At 41.9% G+C, this 18599-nt stretch overlaps 1 protein-coding gene across 5 annotated transcripts; it reads left to right on the top strand.

Moving 5' to 3' along the window:
- The first annotated feature begins 9109 nt into the window (after positions 1-9109).
- On the top strand, positions 9110-17535 carry LOC118778533 (MARVEL domain-containing protein 2-like). 5 transcript variants are annotated; one of them, XM_036530099.1, is made up of 7 exons: positions 9110-9180; positions 10249-10365; positions 11273-12441; positions 13964-14103; positions 14389-14560; positions 14775-14826; positions 16314-17535. In XM_036530099.1, the coding sequence occupies exons 3-7, from the start codon at positions 11290-11292 to the stop codon at positions 16751-16753; spliced, it is 1956 nt and encodes a 651-aa protein (XP_036385992.1). In that variant the 5' UTR covers positions 9110-9180; positions 10249-10365; positions 11273-11289; the 3' UTR covers positions 16754-17535. The 5 variants fall into 5 exon arrangements, with proteins under 5 accessions (XP_036385992.1, XP_036385997.1, XP_036385993.1 ...); XM_036530104.1 differs by having other exon boundaries at positions 14775-14837; positions 16314-16433; XM_036530100.1 differs by lacking the exon at positions 10249-10365 and adding an exon at positions 10402-10450 and having other exon boundaries at positions 9111-9180.
- Positions 17536-18599: the final 1064 nt, after the last annotated feature.

Genomic DNA, 18599 nt, shown 5'->3' with positions numbered 1-18599 from the left:
CTTCTTTATCACTTTTATTCGGTGAGTCTAATTTATGTAACCATGTTTAATCGGAATAAAACGTTTGACTTGCTAAATTAGCTAGACTAGCTATAATAGTGATTAGGCAGGCGCGTGCGACATTATACAGGGCTGAATCAGAGCCTGCGTGAATCAATCACCATAATTTTAGCAATGTTAATCAGTAGTAAAGTGTGATGCTTTAACTAATTTAGCTATAAGATGTACATTTCAGGCGCAATACACTGTTCTCACATTCAGTATATCAAAGTTAAAATAGAATGCTCTTTCCACATTTGAATATAATACTTTACAACAAGAAGATAGAATAGAGAAGAATAAAAGCAGAAACCAATTAATTCTCAACCAGTTCCAGGTTTCCACAAGTTCAAGTGATACTTACCGCTGTGTTGGCAGTTAAATGTGTCAATTTCTACCAGAATTATAATTTCTGCTTGTTTACCCTTATCATTAAAAACGACCTTTAATTGATTCTTTATCTTGTTAAATTCCACAGTCCACATATTAGAATTGGCTTTTACAAAGGTTTCTTTCAATGCAAAGGACATGTTATCAATGTGTCCTGAATATCTGGTATGTGCTGAAGTTTTGAAACTATTTTATCTGAATGCACTGCTTAATTTCTTTCAGGGGGATAAAACAAGATGGGAAATGAGAGGTAGATGTGATTGAGCCGTAAGGTCAGATTCAAAATCATTATTCAGACATTTTATTTTAGAAGGTAATAAAACCTAAGCAAACATACTCATAAATATTTTCTAAAACTCCTATAACTTTATTTATAACATTTTTTCTAAAGATGTATGACTCACATCCCCAAAGACTGAAATGGTTGCACATCACAAAGCTTCACACAAATGAAATCAACTTTCAACTATCAAATTTCAAAGAATATAAATATCTTCCATTCTTTTTAAGAGTATCATAGAAAATTCAATTCTTTTTAAATAGAAGACAAACATGGCGCTCTTCCCACAACACTTATCATTCAATGGGCAATGAGTAACACTTGCCTTTGTAGTAACAGAAAAATCCTATAAATGAGAACCCAAAAATAATAATTAAAAAAACAAGCCTGAAACACAATTCACAGTTAGAAATATGACCCCTCCTCTTGTAGGACCTAAACAGTAGTGGTTTGAGGCTGGCTAGGCAGCAGCTCTACCCAAAGTCCTTGGCTGTGTGGCAGGCCAGACTCCCCAGAGGAGTCAATAGCTTCAAACGAATGAGATGTTCCTGGATCAGCAAAGGCGGCAGCATCAGCAGAACCAGGATCTACAAAGTTCTCCTCATCACTGTCCAGGTCCAGCACCACATCTTTGTCGGTCAGAGCTTCAGGTTTCAGTCTGCAGAGACCCCACAAAGCACAGAGCACCGACGTCAGCATCAGATTCCAGTTCAGGCAGATTCAATTACAGCAGCAGTGCTTCAAGACTGAGTGACTGATGTTTTTCTCACTTAGAATTAGGCATGTGAATCGATCTGTGTTTATATGAACATATGACTTAGAGATCTGTCCTTTACTCCTATGACCTGGCTCATTTGTCAACATCCTTCTTGACATGTATAAGTGCTTAGCTGTCTCATTTATGAAGAGTAACTGCCTTCACTACCTGGTAAGGAAAAGCCATGCAAGCAGAGTGTGAAATCCATAACCATACTGAGAAAATCAAATTCTTACAAAATGATTGCTTCATGAAACGGTGGGGCTCTACTGTATGTTGCCCTTGGAGGGCTGGCTCTTAGCTTTGGAACTGGTGAACAGCTATTCATAAATTTTTTCAGATTTCCATCATGATGTCTGTGGACATGGTAAAATCCTCAGCTCATCCCCCCTTAAGCACTGAGGGCAGGGGGGGTTAGTATCCTGTCAGTGTTGGCCACCTGGACTGGCTCGCACAAGCCACCAACCAGTCCACCTATTTCCCTGTGTATCATCTCATCTGGACACTCCCTGCATGTGATGTCCCAGTCCTGATTGATGTCCTCTCCAAAAACCAATCGCTCTTTTTAAGTCAGAGGAAAACAGAGGGACATCAAAGAGAGGGACCAGCAGGGGTTTGCTGTCAAAACCAACTGTGGTGCAAAAGAACCTCTTTCACATTTCATCACCTGTTCTGTAAATATACAGTATACATGTATTTCAAATATTTCATGAGGAATGTTACATGTCTGTTGTCCCCCCCCCCCCTTTTCCTGTGAATGTTTGTCATTGTATATTCTCTTGTAAATACTGTAAATATATCGTGCTCCCCTACATTGCTCCCGCGTCTGTGCTTTCTTTGCCCCCCTGCACTGTTCAAGCCAGCGGGGGCTGGTTGTTTCCTTTTGTGTTGCATCTGGCATACGTACCCCTGGACGCCATTACCCATCTGGGATGTAACAACGAAATACTGCTTATCCTTTTCTTGGCTTGCATATTATTAAAAGGTACATTTCTACTCAAAATTGTATGCGCTGGCACACCCTGGAAATGAATGTAAATGGCACACAGAATTAAATTTATGTCAGGCAGAGGCATGGCATTCTAACCTGAATGTCACATATGAGGTTCCTACTGTATATATCCCCCTCTTCCCAGCTCTCAGCCTGGCCCTTAACATTTTCTCCACAGTAAGAGCTCACTTAAGACTTGCTTTTCATGTGAACATCTTTAACAGATTTCTCTGTGCCTTGTCAATGGCAAGTGCACATTCTCAATTCTTTTGCTGTATTCCTTTATCAGATATATTCAACATTAATGTTCAATTGTCAGTGAGACAATGGGATACTAATGGCAGTTTGTGATGAGGTGTGGTACCATCTTTCTGATGAGCAGCAAGTGGTGCACGTGCAAGAGCATGAAGCCCACAGAGGCCTAGCCAAGTTGGAGTGGATCAGCCACTGAGAGGCCAAAGAAGACCTGTACTCTCCCCTGGTGGACAGAGAATGGAGAGAGGAGGCCACATTGGCTCTTTTTCCATGGCAGACTTATATAGTGTATAATGCACTGCGGGAAACCTCTCAGCCACAGCCTTATCCCAGTGTTGTTCAATGACTTTGGGCAATGTTGAGAAAAACTGCTGTTTGATGTATATGCTTTTTTCTGTGATAGTGTATCCCCATAACACTATTAATAGTTTATTACATCTGAATTATCTATGACAATATTAGCTGCTACTAAAATGTTCAGGTTGTTATGTAAATTATTGCTTAAATACTGGGACCTGGAAATACAAGAAAAAATGACAACCAGAATTGTAACTTCTTTTGATACCCTTTGCCTCAAAAACGGCTTTGAATACAAAACCTTGACCTCAGATCTGTTCGTATTAATAGAAAAACCTTTGAACTGATTTCAAGTAAATCTCACACAAACGTGTGTGTGTGTGTGTGTACGTGTATGTGTGTGTGTGTACCTACACTTATTTTGGTCCCTCATTATCTCACCTCAGGATCCACCAGCTGTGTGTCTCTGCTATACTCTGACAGATGTGCTGGCAGTCTGGGGTGTTTGGAATCTTCACAAGTCTCTCCTGTCAATCACACACAAACAGCAGACTTTGCCAGCCATACTTTACACACCAACAGATTTTTACTTTAAAAAATTGCTGTTACTACATGACTTTTCGTTTCTGTGCAGTTGCACTGCTTTGATGTGGTTTCTGTCCTGATCCTTGACTGAATCCAGAAGCAGCCTTACAGGCAAACAGACCAGCCCCAAAATCACTTGCCCTACATGATTCTGTTATTGAAAAACAAAACAGCATTGGTGGCTATCGCTTTATCGCTTTATCGGCTAAAGCGACTTACAAAAGTGCATACAGCAAGTATAGTGACAGTACGGGGACAGGATGTGTACAGTTCCACAATGAGACAGTTCTCAGCTGAGAGCAAGGTCTGTTTGAGGACACAGTACTATTAGATTTGTACAATTACAGCCTATAGGGCAACTAATACGATACACTTTCAAACGGCGGACTTCAACAACTTCAAACGGCGCAATGAGCGTCAGGGTAAAGGCGGCAACAAGAAACAATTTAAAAAGCACAATTTACAAAGCACAGCAATTTACGACAGCACTGATGGGGGGGGGCAGCAATTGTGTGCTGGGTCAGTCCAGGTAGAGTCTGAAGAGGTGCGTCTTCAGGCCCCGTCTGAAGGAATGGGGTGAAGAAGCGAGGAGCGAGGCGTCCAGTTGCTGCTGAGCGCAGGGGTTGGGCTGGTGAGTAGGGCTGGATGAGTTCTTGGAGGTAGGCAGGGGCTGTCCTGTTGATTGCAGAGAAGGCGAGGGTCAGGGTCTTGAATCTGATTCTGGCAGCGACAGGAAGCCAGTGGAGGGATTTCAGCAGGGGAGTGACATGGGAGAATTTGGGGAGGTTGAAGATCAGTCGGGCAGCTGCATTCTGGATGAGCTGGAGAGGCTGGATGGTGCAGGCTGGGAGGCCTGCAAGGAGAGCGTTGCAGTAGTCCAGTCGAGGGAGAACTGTGGCCTGGATAAGGAGCTGCGTCGCGTATGTTGTCAGGAACGGACGAATCCTCCTGATGTTGTGGAGGAGGAATCGGCAGGCCCGTGACGTGCGAGCAATGTACTCCTTGAAGTCCAGGTTACTGTCGAGGATGACGCCCAAGCTCTTTGCTGACTGAGAGGATGGCGTATAAACCGTGTCAGACAAACTTTGGTTTGGGATACATGTGATCTGCAGTTATACTATATATTAATGATTGTTTCCCCTCCCCACGACCTAAACCTAAGGCAAACCAATGACAATAATGTTATGAATGGGTCTGAATACCTTGTTTGCCTGAGATAATGCTGAACACCCACAGGTGGTCTCTCACTGGCTAGTTGCCACCTGTCAATCACATGTCTATTACAACTTTATGAGACCCTGACAATTACACAATTACTAATTTACCACAAATACTAAAGCAATAAAGCATAGCACTATATATTCACAACACATGAAGTTCATCACCATAAACCAGTTCAATATCCATGAATGCCGTTGAATATACAGTGATTATAAATTTGATTTTTTTTCTCTACTTCTCTACAATTGTCTTCCAACAGAAATTGCAGTGCCTACACTTATCCGTCTAAGAGTTTCCAGTTAGAACCCACGGGAAGCAAAAAAAAAAAAAGTAACTGTATGTTGTCTAACGATAAGTTAGACAACATACAGCCATACGCAGCTACTGCTGCGATGGTCTTACACTTCTCCTATATATTGTAAATATCAGATTCCTTCTTCATGTCAGCAACTCCTAAAAGGTGTCATGCTATAAGCTGAAAGCACTGCATGCTTGCTTTGCATGTTATAGTACCATTGCAGATGGTGCTATGGATGTCGCCTGAGCTCCCCAAGCAGAGCAACTCTGGAGTTGTCTTATCAGGCACTGAGATCCTGTCTCTGCTCTGCAGCTTCCATACAGGTCGAGGGACAGGGTTTCAGCAGCATACACTGTGTATACACATGGTTTTTGTCAACAAATGTTTGGATGTTAGAGGCTAGTGAGATTACATTATTATATCAGAGGCCACATGTCCCCATTTCTGAAAATAATAACAACAGCTCTGAAACCTTAATCAGAAATCCCAATGGAGTATTTGTCAGTCATTCACAAATAGGCTGTGTACTCCAAGTCTCCAACAGCGTGCTTTGTAGGTCATTTGACATGGCAGTGCGTAAGATACTGGGCTTGAAACTAAATAGTGAGTTCAAGGTATAGTGTTTCATATGGTTTGCTTCAGTAAAAATATCCAGCTACATGAATGGATATGCAATATCAATGTATGCAGTATATTTAAGCTCTGTAAACTGCCCTGGATAAAAGTGTCTGCTAAACAAATGAGTAGCTAATAAATAAATTATGCTGGTAAGTGACCTACATAAGCCCTGTGACACACATCCAATTGATATGACGGGTGTTTCTTGGCTCATGCTGCAAACTCTGAGAATAGTACCCTCTTCGTCCACAAGAGGGAGTCCATCTCACCTTGCCTGCTTCCAGCACCTTCATCATGTTGGTAGGAGTCATAGGGTTGAAAGTGAAAAGCACAACAGCACGACCTGGGTGCTTTCATTTTATCTAGATGTCTTTAGGGAAGAGCAGTCTAGAACTACTGTTCCCACTGAGGCTGTCAGAGGTTATGAAGACCACTGTTGTTGTACCCTTGTGCAAGGTACTTAATCCACACTTAAATACATCTTCATCATTCTCTGTTCATATCTGGTTCAAGTTATGCTTCCTAAGCAAGTCTTATGGCTCAGACTGTTATGTAATTTCCATTCCTGCAAGGCATTTATATTCAAAACAGTACAAAAGTGTACTTGTCGGTACAAAAGTGGGCTCAGTGAACCTCAATGAAGATGATCTTCAGGCTGGAGGCCTTGCTGTCTCCCCTCTTCTGCAGCAAGCTGTACATACGGGCTCCGAGGTCCTGGAAAACAAATGTCTGAGACCCACAAGACAAAATGCTGAACCTTGAATCTTCTTTGGGGAATTGACATTTACTGACTGGTGTATTGAAATGAAAAAAGGCTGCCAAATAAAAAATAGTACATACAATTTACCCTTTTAAAAAGGTTTAATGAATTTTAGACTTGATATAGATTTGCTACAGGTGTGTTTTTGCGAAAGAAAGAAGTAAACCATTTATACCATAATGTTTCTTTCTTTTTGGTTTTGCTAAAAATTCTGGCTGTATTTACAGCCATGTATGAGGGAGACAAACAAGGTGAGATGATAAATTGTTAAAAAATCAACAGTTTATGATATTCATTTATTAATTATATTAGGTGATAATATAAATATATATATATATATATATATATATATATATATATATATATATATATATAATTAGGTGATCATATTTATAAAATGAAAAGTCAGAGGCTGGGAGAGTATGTTGACACATTTAAGACATGAAAACTGGCTACGTTTTGATGAATTATATTTATTCATTCATAGACCAACAATATACAAAGTTCTTATAAATACGTAAGAATCTGTGTACTGATTACATTTGCTCTTGCATTACATTATTTCTGTCCTCTATCAAACAAAAGAATAGTTCAATAATACAACATTCTTGCCCTGAACATATTAACAGTGATAAGATTTGATTAGTATGCCTCACTGAAGGATTATCCTCACATGAAGGAAATTGCATCACACTTTGCTTTGGATCAGGTCATTTCAAAGAAGCAGGCATAGACATCTCTGACACTGGTTATTTTCAGTGTGAATCTAGAGTAGATAAGGCATTTAAACACAGATATTACAGAACATAAAGTACACTAGGTACCCTGCAACTGGGACTAGGTCCTCTGTCATGTGATTTCAGCTCTTTTTTACTTGATACTGTGTTCAAAACTTAATTAAATCTCCTGAATTTACTTTTTAATCTCTGATCATTGGATTCTGCCTTTTCATTTGAAGTTCTCCTGCACTGTTCTTTCCTTTTTGAAATTTTGTACAGGCTCACATGTATCTCAGATGGCAAAACTTCAGTTTGATAAAGTAAAATTGTCTTTCCTAAAAGATGTTTATGTTGTTATTAACATGAAACCATATGTAAAAACAACTGTAAAATATCTTATACAACATATGAATAACATTTGGAACCAAATGTAAAACATTAATGATTGAGACCACAAAGAGTTGAGTATTGAATACTCAATACCGAATGAATTCTGTTTTTTTTTTAAGACATCTATCTAAAGTGATCAATCTGAGAATTAATCATGGCCGATAGAAAAATCTGAAGATTTAGGCTATAATCTTCAAATGATCAAATATAAAAGTATGAAGGAACTATCTGGAGGAATGACTTCTCAATAAAATCCTTGTTTACCTAATAAAGCTTATTTTTGCCATTAGTTAATTTGCTTAATATCTCATGATGTCTGTTTCACTGAATTCAATATGCTTATTTTAATGGACTTGTTGTGAATGGAATGCTGTGAAGACATGTGGTGCACACAAAACAAAGTCATCCCAGTTTGCTCTGGCTCGAGCCAGCGTGCAGCTGCAAGAGTGAACATGATCACTATTTGCATCAGGAGTGCACAGCTCGAATCTCACCAAGCTTCAGGATGTCTCCCATGACACTCCAGTTTTCAGATTATATGGCTGTGTGTGTCAGTGTATCCTGCTGATAAACTTTGTATAAACCAGTGTTACATAACAAATAATGCTCAAGATAAAGTGTTATAAGGAATGTATTAATATTGAGAAGAGCAAAATCAAAGGATATAAACAATCATTTTTTGTCTCTCCTGTTGGATAGCCCCTTGGATAGCTCTGCAGTTCCCATTGTAAAATACGAAAGTGGCAAAAGGTGACTGAAATTTATTTACATAATTAATAGGATACACATATATATCTTCACCATTTCTTGTTTCAAGATGTTTTCAAATGAAATGATTTCATTGAAACCATTTAAGAAATGTCATGTGAAAAACATGCGCAACTATATAAACTAGCCTAGATACATGCAGTATAATATGTACAATAATTTAGTTTTAGACGTTAGATTTCCAGTGCTCCACTGGTACATAGTTAACACAGCTTTCTAGGTTTTCTTTTATGGTGTCCTTGGCAGATCGCCATATTACACACAATTAATGTAACACAGTGCATTACCCATTCAAATATACTTGTCTTCATACTCCTGTGACTATGTCTCCTGATATGGTAAGAGTAGCCTAATTGAATAACAGTATCCGTAACACATATAGTCTATAACTGTATGGTGTAAACTCACTCGTGTATTTTTTTTTTTGTTTGTTTATTTATTTATTGTGACAACCAAGAAGACATCCTACGCAACTCAAAGTCTTTAAAGTCACAACATAAAAGAAGAAACTGATGGCAGAAAATCGTTTGCTTGGAAGATGAATGGGACTGTCTTCAAAATGAAATGTGCTTTCAACCATCTTAAGTGCGCAAAGACAAAAGAGAAATGACTGGAAAGCAGTTTCTTGTTTGTGTGTTTACTTCGCGCTTGGCAGTCTCACTCCCCAGGTAGACTCAGATCTCCTTGCCATTGGTTGACGTCACTCGCAGGGATGGGTCTGTCACGTGACTTGATTCCTGTAGCTTGTGAACCTCTGGTCTAGGAGAAGACAAGGGCTGGCGAAGGAAAAAGGTTGAACGTACCCATAAAAGGTAAGAAAATGATTTTATTTCATGGAAGGCAACTGCACAGACACGCTTAATAGTCTTTGCGAATAAACAGTGATATAAGCAAAACTTTTTTTTCTGTGCTACTCTTTAACTGTGGAGTTCCTCCGTCCCTTATCATTGCTTTCCGTGCATTTTGGCGAAGTTTCAAATGCGGTTGAATGGTTTGTGTGTTGGTATCAATCGTGTCAATAACAGTAAATGTAAGTGATTCCTAACATTCTTCTATGTATATCAACTATACACCATCTAAGTAACAAAGTCAAGCCCTGGAATCGAACGGGGAAATGTGCCGCTTTGCCAAACTGCGGTTCAAGGTTGGGCGCGCTCATCCCTGTAGCCAGCTATTTTGCATGTTTGGACTTGATGCCTGCTTGTTTTTTACACACTTCACACCCACACCCTGTGTTGAAATTATTCCTTGAAGTATCGTTACCAACATAATATACAACATATCATATGAGTTCGAGTCCCATGTTCGTCAACAACTTTCGCAGAAAGTTTCTCTGGTGTTACAATGGTCATTTCCTTATCCGGAACGAAAGGAAACTGCTCCATGTTTCTGATGATGAGTTTAATAAGTCGATATGCATAAAATAAGTTGTTTCGCATGAGTTTTTATTTTTTGTGATACTATGAGAAGAAAGGTTGCAAAGAACAATAGTTAATAAAACTAATTAGAACTGCAGTAACCATTTTTTTTAGAAGTATCAGACGTCAGCACGTGGTATTATTGCCAATTATTTTACATTAGTCCAACGGAAAGGTAAAACGTAATAATAATAATAATAGTATAGTGACTAAATATTTTAATCTGTCACATTATCAGCAATCATATATGATTAACAATGTGATGCGTGCATATATATATGAATGTATTGTAACTGAATAATAAGAGAATATATGTATGGAGTTGCAAATGAAAGAAAAAAAAAACACTTGAAATATTTTTTATTTCTTATTCTTATTTTTTTTATGATTAACGTTGCAATGACTTCATTGTTTTGAGCACATTTGCAGCATTTCAATTTGTGGCACTATTGTGTCTTTCAGATTGATCTTTTGTGCATCTGATGCCAACACACCTTTTCTGTGATATCTATTACCATAAAAAGCTGATTGAAATTGATTTAATTTGTCAGCGACACTAACTCAGCTGCAAATGCACAGGTAAGCATGACAGTAACTCTTTATTTGTCCTCATAGGTGGCTGGGGTGTTTAAATCACAGTTCACCTGCATAACTGCAAGGCAATGTAAGTCTTGCTGAGTGTCTGCGTGTGAAAGAGGTACTGAACTGAGCATGTCATTCTTTTATAGAGTAACATACTCAATAATGTAACAATTAGCTGCTGTTTTAATGGTGAACATGATCTGGCTTTTTGATGTTGTTTCTGTACGTATGGGAACGTGAGGCTTCATTAACTGTGTAACGGGAGGAGCTACCACATGCTGTCAATCACTGACTCATACAGAATGAACAAACAAAAACACTTTTCTCACCACAGCAAGAACACCATGATTGGTTCAAATTGGCGAGTTATTAACGGAACCTGGTAGTTCCACCCTTTGTGGGGTTCATGGAGCCTTGCTTTTCTATTTCTGCCAAAAAGAGAACCAAATCTCTAAAACAGGCCTTTGTTCCTGTTGTAAACATGTCACAGAAATGTTCCATGATTAAAGGGTCTACAAAGGTATTTGCATACACTGAGTCATCAGGCAAAGGGATTTTACTGCCTGTGGAGGGATGCTGAGGACCTTTCGGTGCTGAAATGGTATGGTGATACTCCTGTGTAGCTCTATGGATGGCAGTTGTGATTGATTCATTCTTTTGAGTTACTTGTTGTTTTGTTGCATTATTATAGGATTTTAGTAACTTGCTTACCAAGGTATTGCACACTTGAATGATCACCCTGTGTACTTTTAAAGCACAAAACAAGCCCTGTTTATTGTGCCCCTCCTGGTATCTGTTATTGTAATCAGTTGCCAAAAACTCTGCATTGATGTTTGTGCATTGCTCCGTCTTACAGTTCAGAAACACCTCCACTGAAATATCTCTCTCTCCCTCTCGTCTCCAGGTCTGAGTGCATTTCCCATGTCTTCTGGAGGAGGGTCGTCTTCTCGCTGTGACCAGGTTCGAGGCGTGGCCCGCTATGACCAGGTTCGCGCGCAGAGGGACGATGACCCTCTCCCCCAGCGGCAGCAGCAGCAAGGGGGCGGCAGGCTGGCATTGAGCCCCGACCCCCTGCCGCCGCCCCCTCTCCCGGAGCACTCCCCAGTGGGGCCGGAGTTTGACCCCAGCGGCAGCGAGGACAGCCTCGGCGCCGTCGACCTCAAGCCCGTCCACCGCTTCATCCCCGACTCCTGGAAGAACTTTTTCCGGGGGAGCAGAGGGAGCAGGAAGGAGTGGTTCCCCCCACCACCGGACAACAACAACAGCAGCAGCGAGGGGGCGCGCTGCTCCCCTCCCTACTCCCCCTCCGTCCCAGGGTCCTACCGGGACCCGTACGGGGGCTCGGGGGGCAGCTACAACTCCCACAAGGAGCGAACGGCCAAGCTGCTGGGCGGCCAGCGCAACCCTGCCGACGAGCGCGCCCAAAGCATGGCCCTGACCCATGCTGAGAGGATGGAGGCTTACCGCCAGCGGCATGGCAACATGAGGTCGTGGGCGGGGCTGCTGAGGGTCCTGGGCTGCGCGGAGCTGCTGCTGGGCGCGGCCGTCTTTGCCTGCGTCTGCGCATACATCCACAAGGATAATGAGTGGTACAACATGTTTGGCTACTCGCAGTCGCAGATGTATGGGTACATGGGCCCCGGGATGGCCGGCGGGGGCGCCGGGGTGTACTACACAGGGCCCAAAACGCCCTTCGTCCTGGTGGTGGCGGGGCTGACCTGGCTGGTGACGGTCATCCTGCTGGTCCTGGGCATGACCATGTACTACCGCACCATCCTGCTGGACTCCGGCTGGTGGCCGATCACCGAGTTCATCATCAACCTGGTGCTGGCTGTCCTCTACATGGCGGCAGGAATCGTGTATGTGACGGACACCACCCGGGGGGGCCTGTGCTACTACCCCATGTTCAACAATGGCATGAGCGGGAATTTCTGCCAAACCGAGCCAGGCCAAACGGCCGCCATCTTCTTCCTCTTCATCATCATGATATTGTACCTGATCGGTGCCATCTTGTGCCTTAAGGTGTGGAGGCATGAGATGGCCCGCAAGCGCAGGGAGGCTCTGGGCCAGGAGGTGAGGACTGCTTGCACTCTGTCACCCATATGCGCACACACATGCACACCATTTTAAGGTCACCTGGTACAAGTCTCTGAAACATCAGCCTTTTAAATGAATGTGAAGCTCTTTAAGTGTTTGAAATCAAGCTGGCGGAAAATGTTTGGACACACACAGCACAACCTGAGCCAATGTCTCTTGCGATCTGATTCATGAAAACTTGGTACATCCGGCTGAATGTACTCGTGTTTAGGTTTCTCACTTCCTTTAATACCATTCAAGTGTGCATGCCCCTACATACCAGAATACAGCAATGCCTCCTGTTGTCCAGTCATGGTGATCATTTTTCAAGTGTCCACTGAGTGTGGGATCATGTTGAGTAAATTTACACCGGCTGCCGGCTTGTAGAAAGTTCCATTATTTATATTCTGCTGATGCTTACCATTGTCAGTTGGAATGCTATAGCTAAAGGGTAAGCAGCTTAGGAGGCACAAGAAATCTGCCTGTGGTTTAACTCTCTGGAGAATCTGAGTCATTAAAGAAAGTTCTTTAATACTCGCTTTACAAATACAATAGGAAAGTGACAGTCTATTTTTGTGTATTTGTACTCCAAAAGGTCTGAATGTAAATTGTATATTGAAGCATTTATCAGCTTCCTAGATGTATCTTGTTAATAACTGATATATAGTTAGCAGAACACATTCATACTTACTAACCATTGCTCTTTCTTCTTCCCATGGCTTTGTGAGTTTAGATGAAGACAACAGAACTTTCTGCCCCAAGGCTCATAGTAATACATGTAGTCTTTAGGCTTTTTCTCCCATAGCTGTATGCCTCCATGTCTTCCATGTTTGAGGCAGATACTCAATAGATGTTTCATTTGAATTCATTTTGATTATATTTATAATATTGCCAGTTACATTTAAGATGTCCCATATTTGTTAGGTATAGCTGGGATGAAAATATCAGTTTAACAGATAGCATTTCAAGCAATTCTGTGTTTTAGCCAGTTAGTGTGTTGAATGGATGAAAGGTCACTTTGTATGCTAGCCTGGTTCTAGTAAGATCTACAGTGGCTACAGCTGCTGCACCCTGGGAGTGATATTTCTATCCCTGCATAGAAAAAGGGTTCTTCAATTACTATCTGTAGTATTCAACATATGTAATACAAATACAAGCTGAAGATATATTCTGACTGCTGTGTGAAATGGCAGTGAAAAGTGTAATTTGGGCCTGCACCACTAAGTAACCCTTAAATCTTATCTGAATGCTCATTGTTCTTGTGTCACGTGCTTTTATGAACCATCATTGAGTCAGAGTTTATTGTAATGCTAACATGGGTTATTCATCCAGTAAAGCAATGTGTTTCTCTTCTTAGGCAGTTTCCTTTTTGGATCAATAAGGTATTATCTTGTTGACAAGTAATTTCAGTCAATGTCAGTGTTTTATGGATCCTGGCTGTTGTTTATTTTTGCTCTGATCATTTTCGGTAATGGTTAATGATGTGCTCCTTTCACCCCACTCCTCATGGTGTCTGTAGCCTGTCAGCACTGTTGCTGGTTTGAGGGCTCCAGAGCTTGTCCAGGCCGCCCCCGTGGTGATGCAGCCGGAGGTCTTGAGAGGACACATCCCGCCAACTGGGTACAAGCCCAAACCTCTCATCATGCCGGACTACATTGCGTGAGTATTTATTTCCATGAAAAAGTGGTCTCTGTCATCAGCAGGGTTTTGCGTTCCTGTTGGTACATGCCCTCGTGTAAGCTGAATCCCCGTATCAGCAAATGGTCCCATTAACCAGGCCGGACCCAAATACTAACCTTGAGTCAACTCATCATCATTCTGATTGGCTGCCTTTGTCTCGGGTTGGGCTTGGAGGTTTTTGTCTAGAGACTGAACCCGAGTTCAGATGTGCTTTCTACGCTGAGGAGTGTGGATGTGAACTTTGGGCTTGCTCTCCATCCACAGGAAGTACCCCAGCATTCGCACCCGAGAAGAGTGGGACCAGTACAGGGCGGTGTTCAAAGACCAGCACGCTGAGTACAAGGAGCTGCACGCCGAGGTGCAGGCGGCGATGAGGAAGTTCGACGAGATGGACGGCCTAATGCGCAGCCTGCCACAGCACCCGTCCAGCCAGATGGTCAGAAAGTCTACCTCCCTCTTCCTCCTCTTCCCTTTAGGTTTTATACCCTTCTACCTAACACTAAGATAGAGAGTATCTATATAGAGTGAATTACGTCTGTGTCTCCTCCAGCCTCTGGTCAAGTGTCTGATACCTTGTGTATTTTTTGTCTCATAAACTTTGTGACGCTATTCTCAAGTAAGCTCATGAAGCTGTCCTTTTTGTTTTCCAGGAACGTGATAGAATCAACAGAATCCTGCAGGAGTATCAGAGGAAAAAAAAACGTGAGTCTCCAGCTTGCTCCTCTCCCTCGCCGTCTTTTTCTCCATTGTTTTATTTTTTTCTTGTGAGAGGATTTGACGTATCGGGGCCAACCAGGGCAGGGTTATCCATTGTCCCGCGGGCTGATGCAGCGTTGTTCGGCTTGGAAGGACCAGCAGGCCATGCTTCGACACTGTTGCCTACTTTATACACACGAACAATGGGCCAGGCCAGGAGGGGTGAATGGGGAGGTGGGGGAGACCCATTGATGCGGCCCTGAGTGTTTCAGCAGAGCTCCTCGCTGGAATCAATCTATTGTGTGTCTGTGAAAACACGCTCAGAAAGCGGGGGAAATACCATTAGCCACTGCAGGCCCTGGCCTTCTTTTCCCATACTGACAATTATGCTGACAAAGAGAGCAAAGCATAGGAGTCAAACTGTGTGGCCTTTTGGTGCACAGATGAAGCCTTAACCTGGATCTGAATTGCAGGATATTAAGCTGCGACCAACTGTTGCCATGTACTTTACTGAAAAGCTGATTGGTTATTGCATGTTGCATGTTTGTAACGAAGTTTGTCAGGTGACTTATTTCAGTCAGATGACCTCATGTCTCGTATCAGTGCTGCGCCATTTGTTTAGCTTTTTGATACTTCCACCTTTGCTTCCTGCTTTCGTTGTTGCCTTGGTAATGGAAGAACCTGTTTGCAGCTGCTGGTAGTTGCCCTTGTGAAGCTTATTCTTGCGTGACTACATGAGCAGGCTTATCAACCACAGAGATTCAGAGCACTGATCACCACACATTCCCCTGGCTTTCTGTTATGGCTTATCTCTGTTCCCGAGGCAGAATTATGTTAGTGTGAACAGCCCGTGGGAAAGGAACACATTTTTGACCTGCTAATAAATTTAAGATTTTAGCTGTTTAGTTGTAACTGTTAAGAGTCAGAACACACTCTCTGATAATGAGGCTAGGAGCAGGGAGATCCCCGAATCGCTGAATCTCTCCATCTCCTCACATTGTGCAACAGAAACAATTGATGTTTCAGGCAGGGTGACCACAATGTCAATTGTTCTTGTTGCCCAATGACTGTAAACAGTTGAAAATACCTCGCCCCCATTCTTTTCTGTTGCTAAACCCAATGTTAGCATTACTTTACATTCCCTGTCCTCCTCTGGGTTTTCTACCCGTGAGTGGTAATTAATGTTCATTTAGTGATTTGTTGTGTATGTATGCAAGAATTAGGTAAACACCCTGACCTAATATTTCAACTCCCTTTATTTCTACCTTTTTTGAGAACCACTTAACCACGTTATATTCACATTTTAATTCCCCTTTGCATATTTTTCTGCGAAACAGAGGGGGGGCTTTAACAAAGTACCCCTGTGGCTTTGTTGCTATAGTATGGCTATAATGGGCATTGCAGACTGCTTTACTGTGTAAAGACTCTTCATTAAACTCTAAAGAGTTTTGGGTACATTTCACAGGTTTTCGCCCATCTTCTTGCTTTGACAGGACCCAGCCTTTCTGGAGAAGAAGGAGCGCTGCGAGTATCTGAAAAGCAAGCTCTCCCACATCAAACTGAAGATCCAGGAGTACAACAAAGTGGCGGATTGGAAAGAGGGGTTCAGCTAAACGCAGCCAGCCAGCCAACCTCCACTGTCTGTGGGGACATTTTATTTCTTAGGACTGGTCCTCGAACTTTCAGTTTTTTATTAAGATCATCGTATAAGATGACCACAGGAGTCCATCACATTCTCCTCCTACACACACACACACACACACACACACACACAAACACACTCCAGTTCCCAAAAGAATGGCTGGGAGTGGCTGTGTCTTGTGCAGGCAGTGGGATGAAGAAAAAGGGTGTGAAATGGTTCTCCCCCCTTCACCGAAGACACTCTCCACATGTGAACAAAAACTGGCATTTTTCCAATGATAATATCAGCTGAGACTTGGCGGCGTAGCTTCTGTTTTTATCGCTTGCAAAACTGGACATACTATCCGATGCAGTTCACATCAAGATGAACCCAACGACCATCTGAGGTACTGTATGGAAAAAGTATTATTTGTGTTGGAATTATTTTTAAATGCCATCATAAATGTAGAATTAGCCCGGATGATACCTTTTTATGCAGAGTGAAATGATCACTGATTTGCCTTAACTGTTACCTTTTCATATTCAGTAATTTTTCTTGTGGTTTGAATGTGACCTGCCTGTAATTCCCTCCATTGTTTTTGGGTGAATCTCTATGAATAGATTGTGGGGCACTGTAGTCCTGCACACGTTTTCTATTAAATTATTTGTCGTTCAGGTGACTAGATATTAATTGAGCAGTTCAGGTTCAGTTCTCAACCCAAGGGTGCCACAGTAGTGCACTACCAGGGACTGGAACCCACAACCTAGCTGCTGGTCTACTCTGCTGCCCCATGACCATACTGGACACATGGTTTGCTCTACACTGAATCATAATTTGAAAGGAGCAAAGAAAGAAAACAGGGAAGTGTAGTTCTCCAACATCCAAGAGCTTCAGGCCCGTGTTCCTGTCTGTTACAGTCCTGTGAATGTGCCGGTTCTGTCTTTTTGTAATAGCGAATGAATGGCTAATTAGATTTAGCGTAGATGTGTCATTGCATAAAGTACTGTAAAAAGTCAATCGCAGAATGATCCAAAATATCAGCTTTGTTTCAAAATGATGTATTTGTATCTCTACCATATCAGCCACAGTTATACCAGCCAATAAAATATGATGTTATATCAGGTGGTGTCCCTTTTCATCGTTTTGAAGGAGCTTTTCTTCTCAACAGTTTTTTGACTCTGCAAGGAGGTAAACTCTAGAAATAGATAGCAGTTGTGCAATGCCCTTAAACAGCTTTGTGATTCTTGCAGGGTTTGTATCTCGCAGCTTCTGTAGCACTTCACTACAGCTAACACTGTACCTCAGTTCATTTTGCTTTTCTGTACTTGAATCATTTAGGCAAGAGGGATCTGTCAGCCTTCTGCAATGCACTGTCTCTTATTGTCTACATCTATGTTGATGATGCATGAATAGATTAACTCATCTTGATTTACTGTATCTTTGTTTTTACTAAGACGTACGTTAAAATACCAGACAGGCACATGCATGTATTTCACAGCTGCCAGATGAGCACTGTTAGCACAACATGTAGGAGAAAAATAGAAGAAAGATAGAGACTTAGCACTGCTTTGTGCTTCTGATAGTCTTCTTTTATTTAAAGTAGCGTCGGCTACGTTTCTACCATTCTGGTTTTTGTCTGCTTCTCTGAAATACCGCTCAGGTCTGGGCCCAGTAGGTCTTTGATGGAGGTGCATACGGTCAATATGAGCGTTGCAGTTGTGTTTCCATTGCACACACTGGCCGACGGGAATGGAATCTTAATCCACCTACTGCTTTGTTTGGGATCCTCTTGCCCCCTCTATCAACTGTGAACATCTTCAGGTGCTACGTCTGTGTCAGGTGGTACAAGGTGTCATCTTTCAGCTGGTGAACAGTTCCAGGAATTAAGCAGGAACATTAAACTTAATTCATTATTCACGAGGTACCTGTAGTTGTGAATTTTGTCTCATTATTGTTCAAAAGGTCAGGTTAGAATAAGGTACCACTTCACTGCTCAAGGGGTAACGCTGGTTACACTAAAAAGTAAAGTAACAATTACACTGAAATTGCGGCACCACACTAACCTAAGTTCTACTGATTACATGGGTGGCATTTTAGAAATCACTTCATGTACTAATAATAAGTTTCAAAATTCATTGCTTAAACATGTATTCATTGG

The sequence above is a fragment of the Megalops cyprinoides genome, chromosome 5, assembly GCF_013368585.1.
Source record: "Megalops cyprinoides isolate fMegCyp1 chromosome 5, fMegCyp1.pri, whole genome shotgun sequence".
In the NCBI taxonomy this organism is placed as follows: domain Eukaryota; kingdom Metazoa; phylum Chordata; class Actinopteri; order Elopiformes; family Megalopidae; genus Megalops; species Megalops cyprinoides.
Note: the sequence above shows the minus strand (reverse complement) of the source record. Positions and strands in the feature narration are given on the sequence as shown.

What these genes read in the sequence shown, in the direction of transcription:
- LOC118778533 (XM_036530099.1), top strand. Translation starts at nt 11,290, where the DNA reads ATGTCTTCTGGAGGAGGGTCGTCTTCTCGCTGTGACCAGGTTCGAGGC. An exon ending in ATCATGCCGGACTACATTGC is followed by an intron (nt 14,104 to 14,388) that starts GTGAGTATTTAT and finishes CTCCATCCACAG; the next exon opens with GAAGTACCCCAGCATTCGCA. An exon ending in AGCACCCGTCCAGCCAGATG is followed by an intron (nt 14,561 to 14,774) that starts GTCAGAAAGTCT and finishes TTTGTTTTCCAG; the next exon opens with GAACGTGATAGAATCAACAG.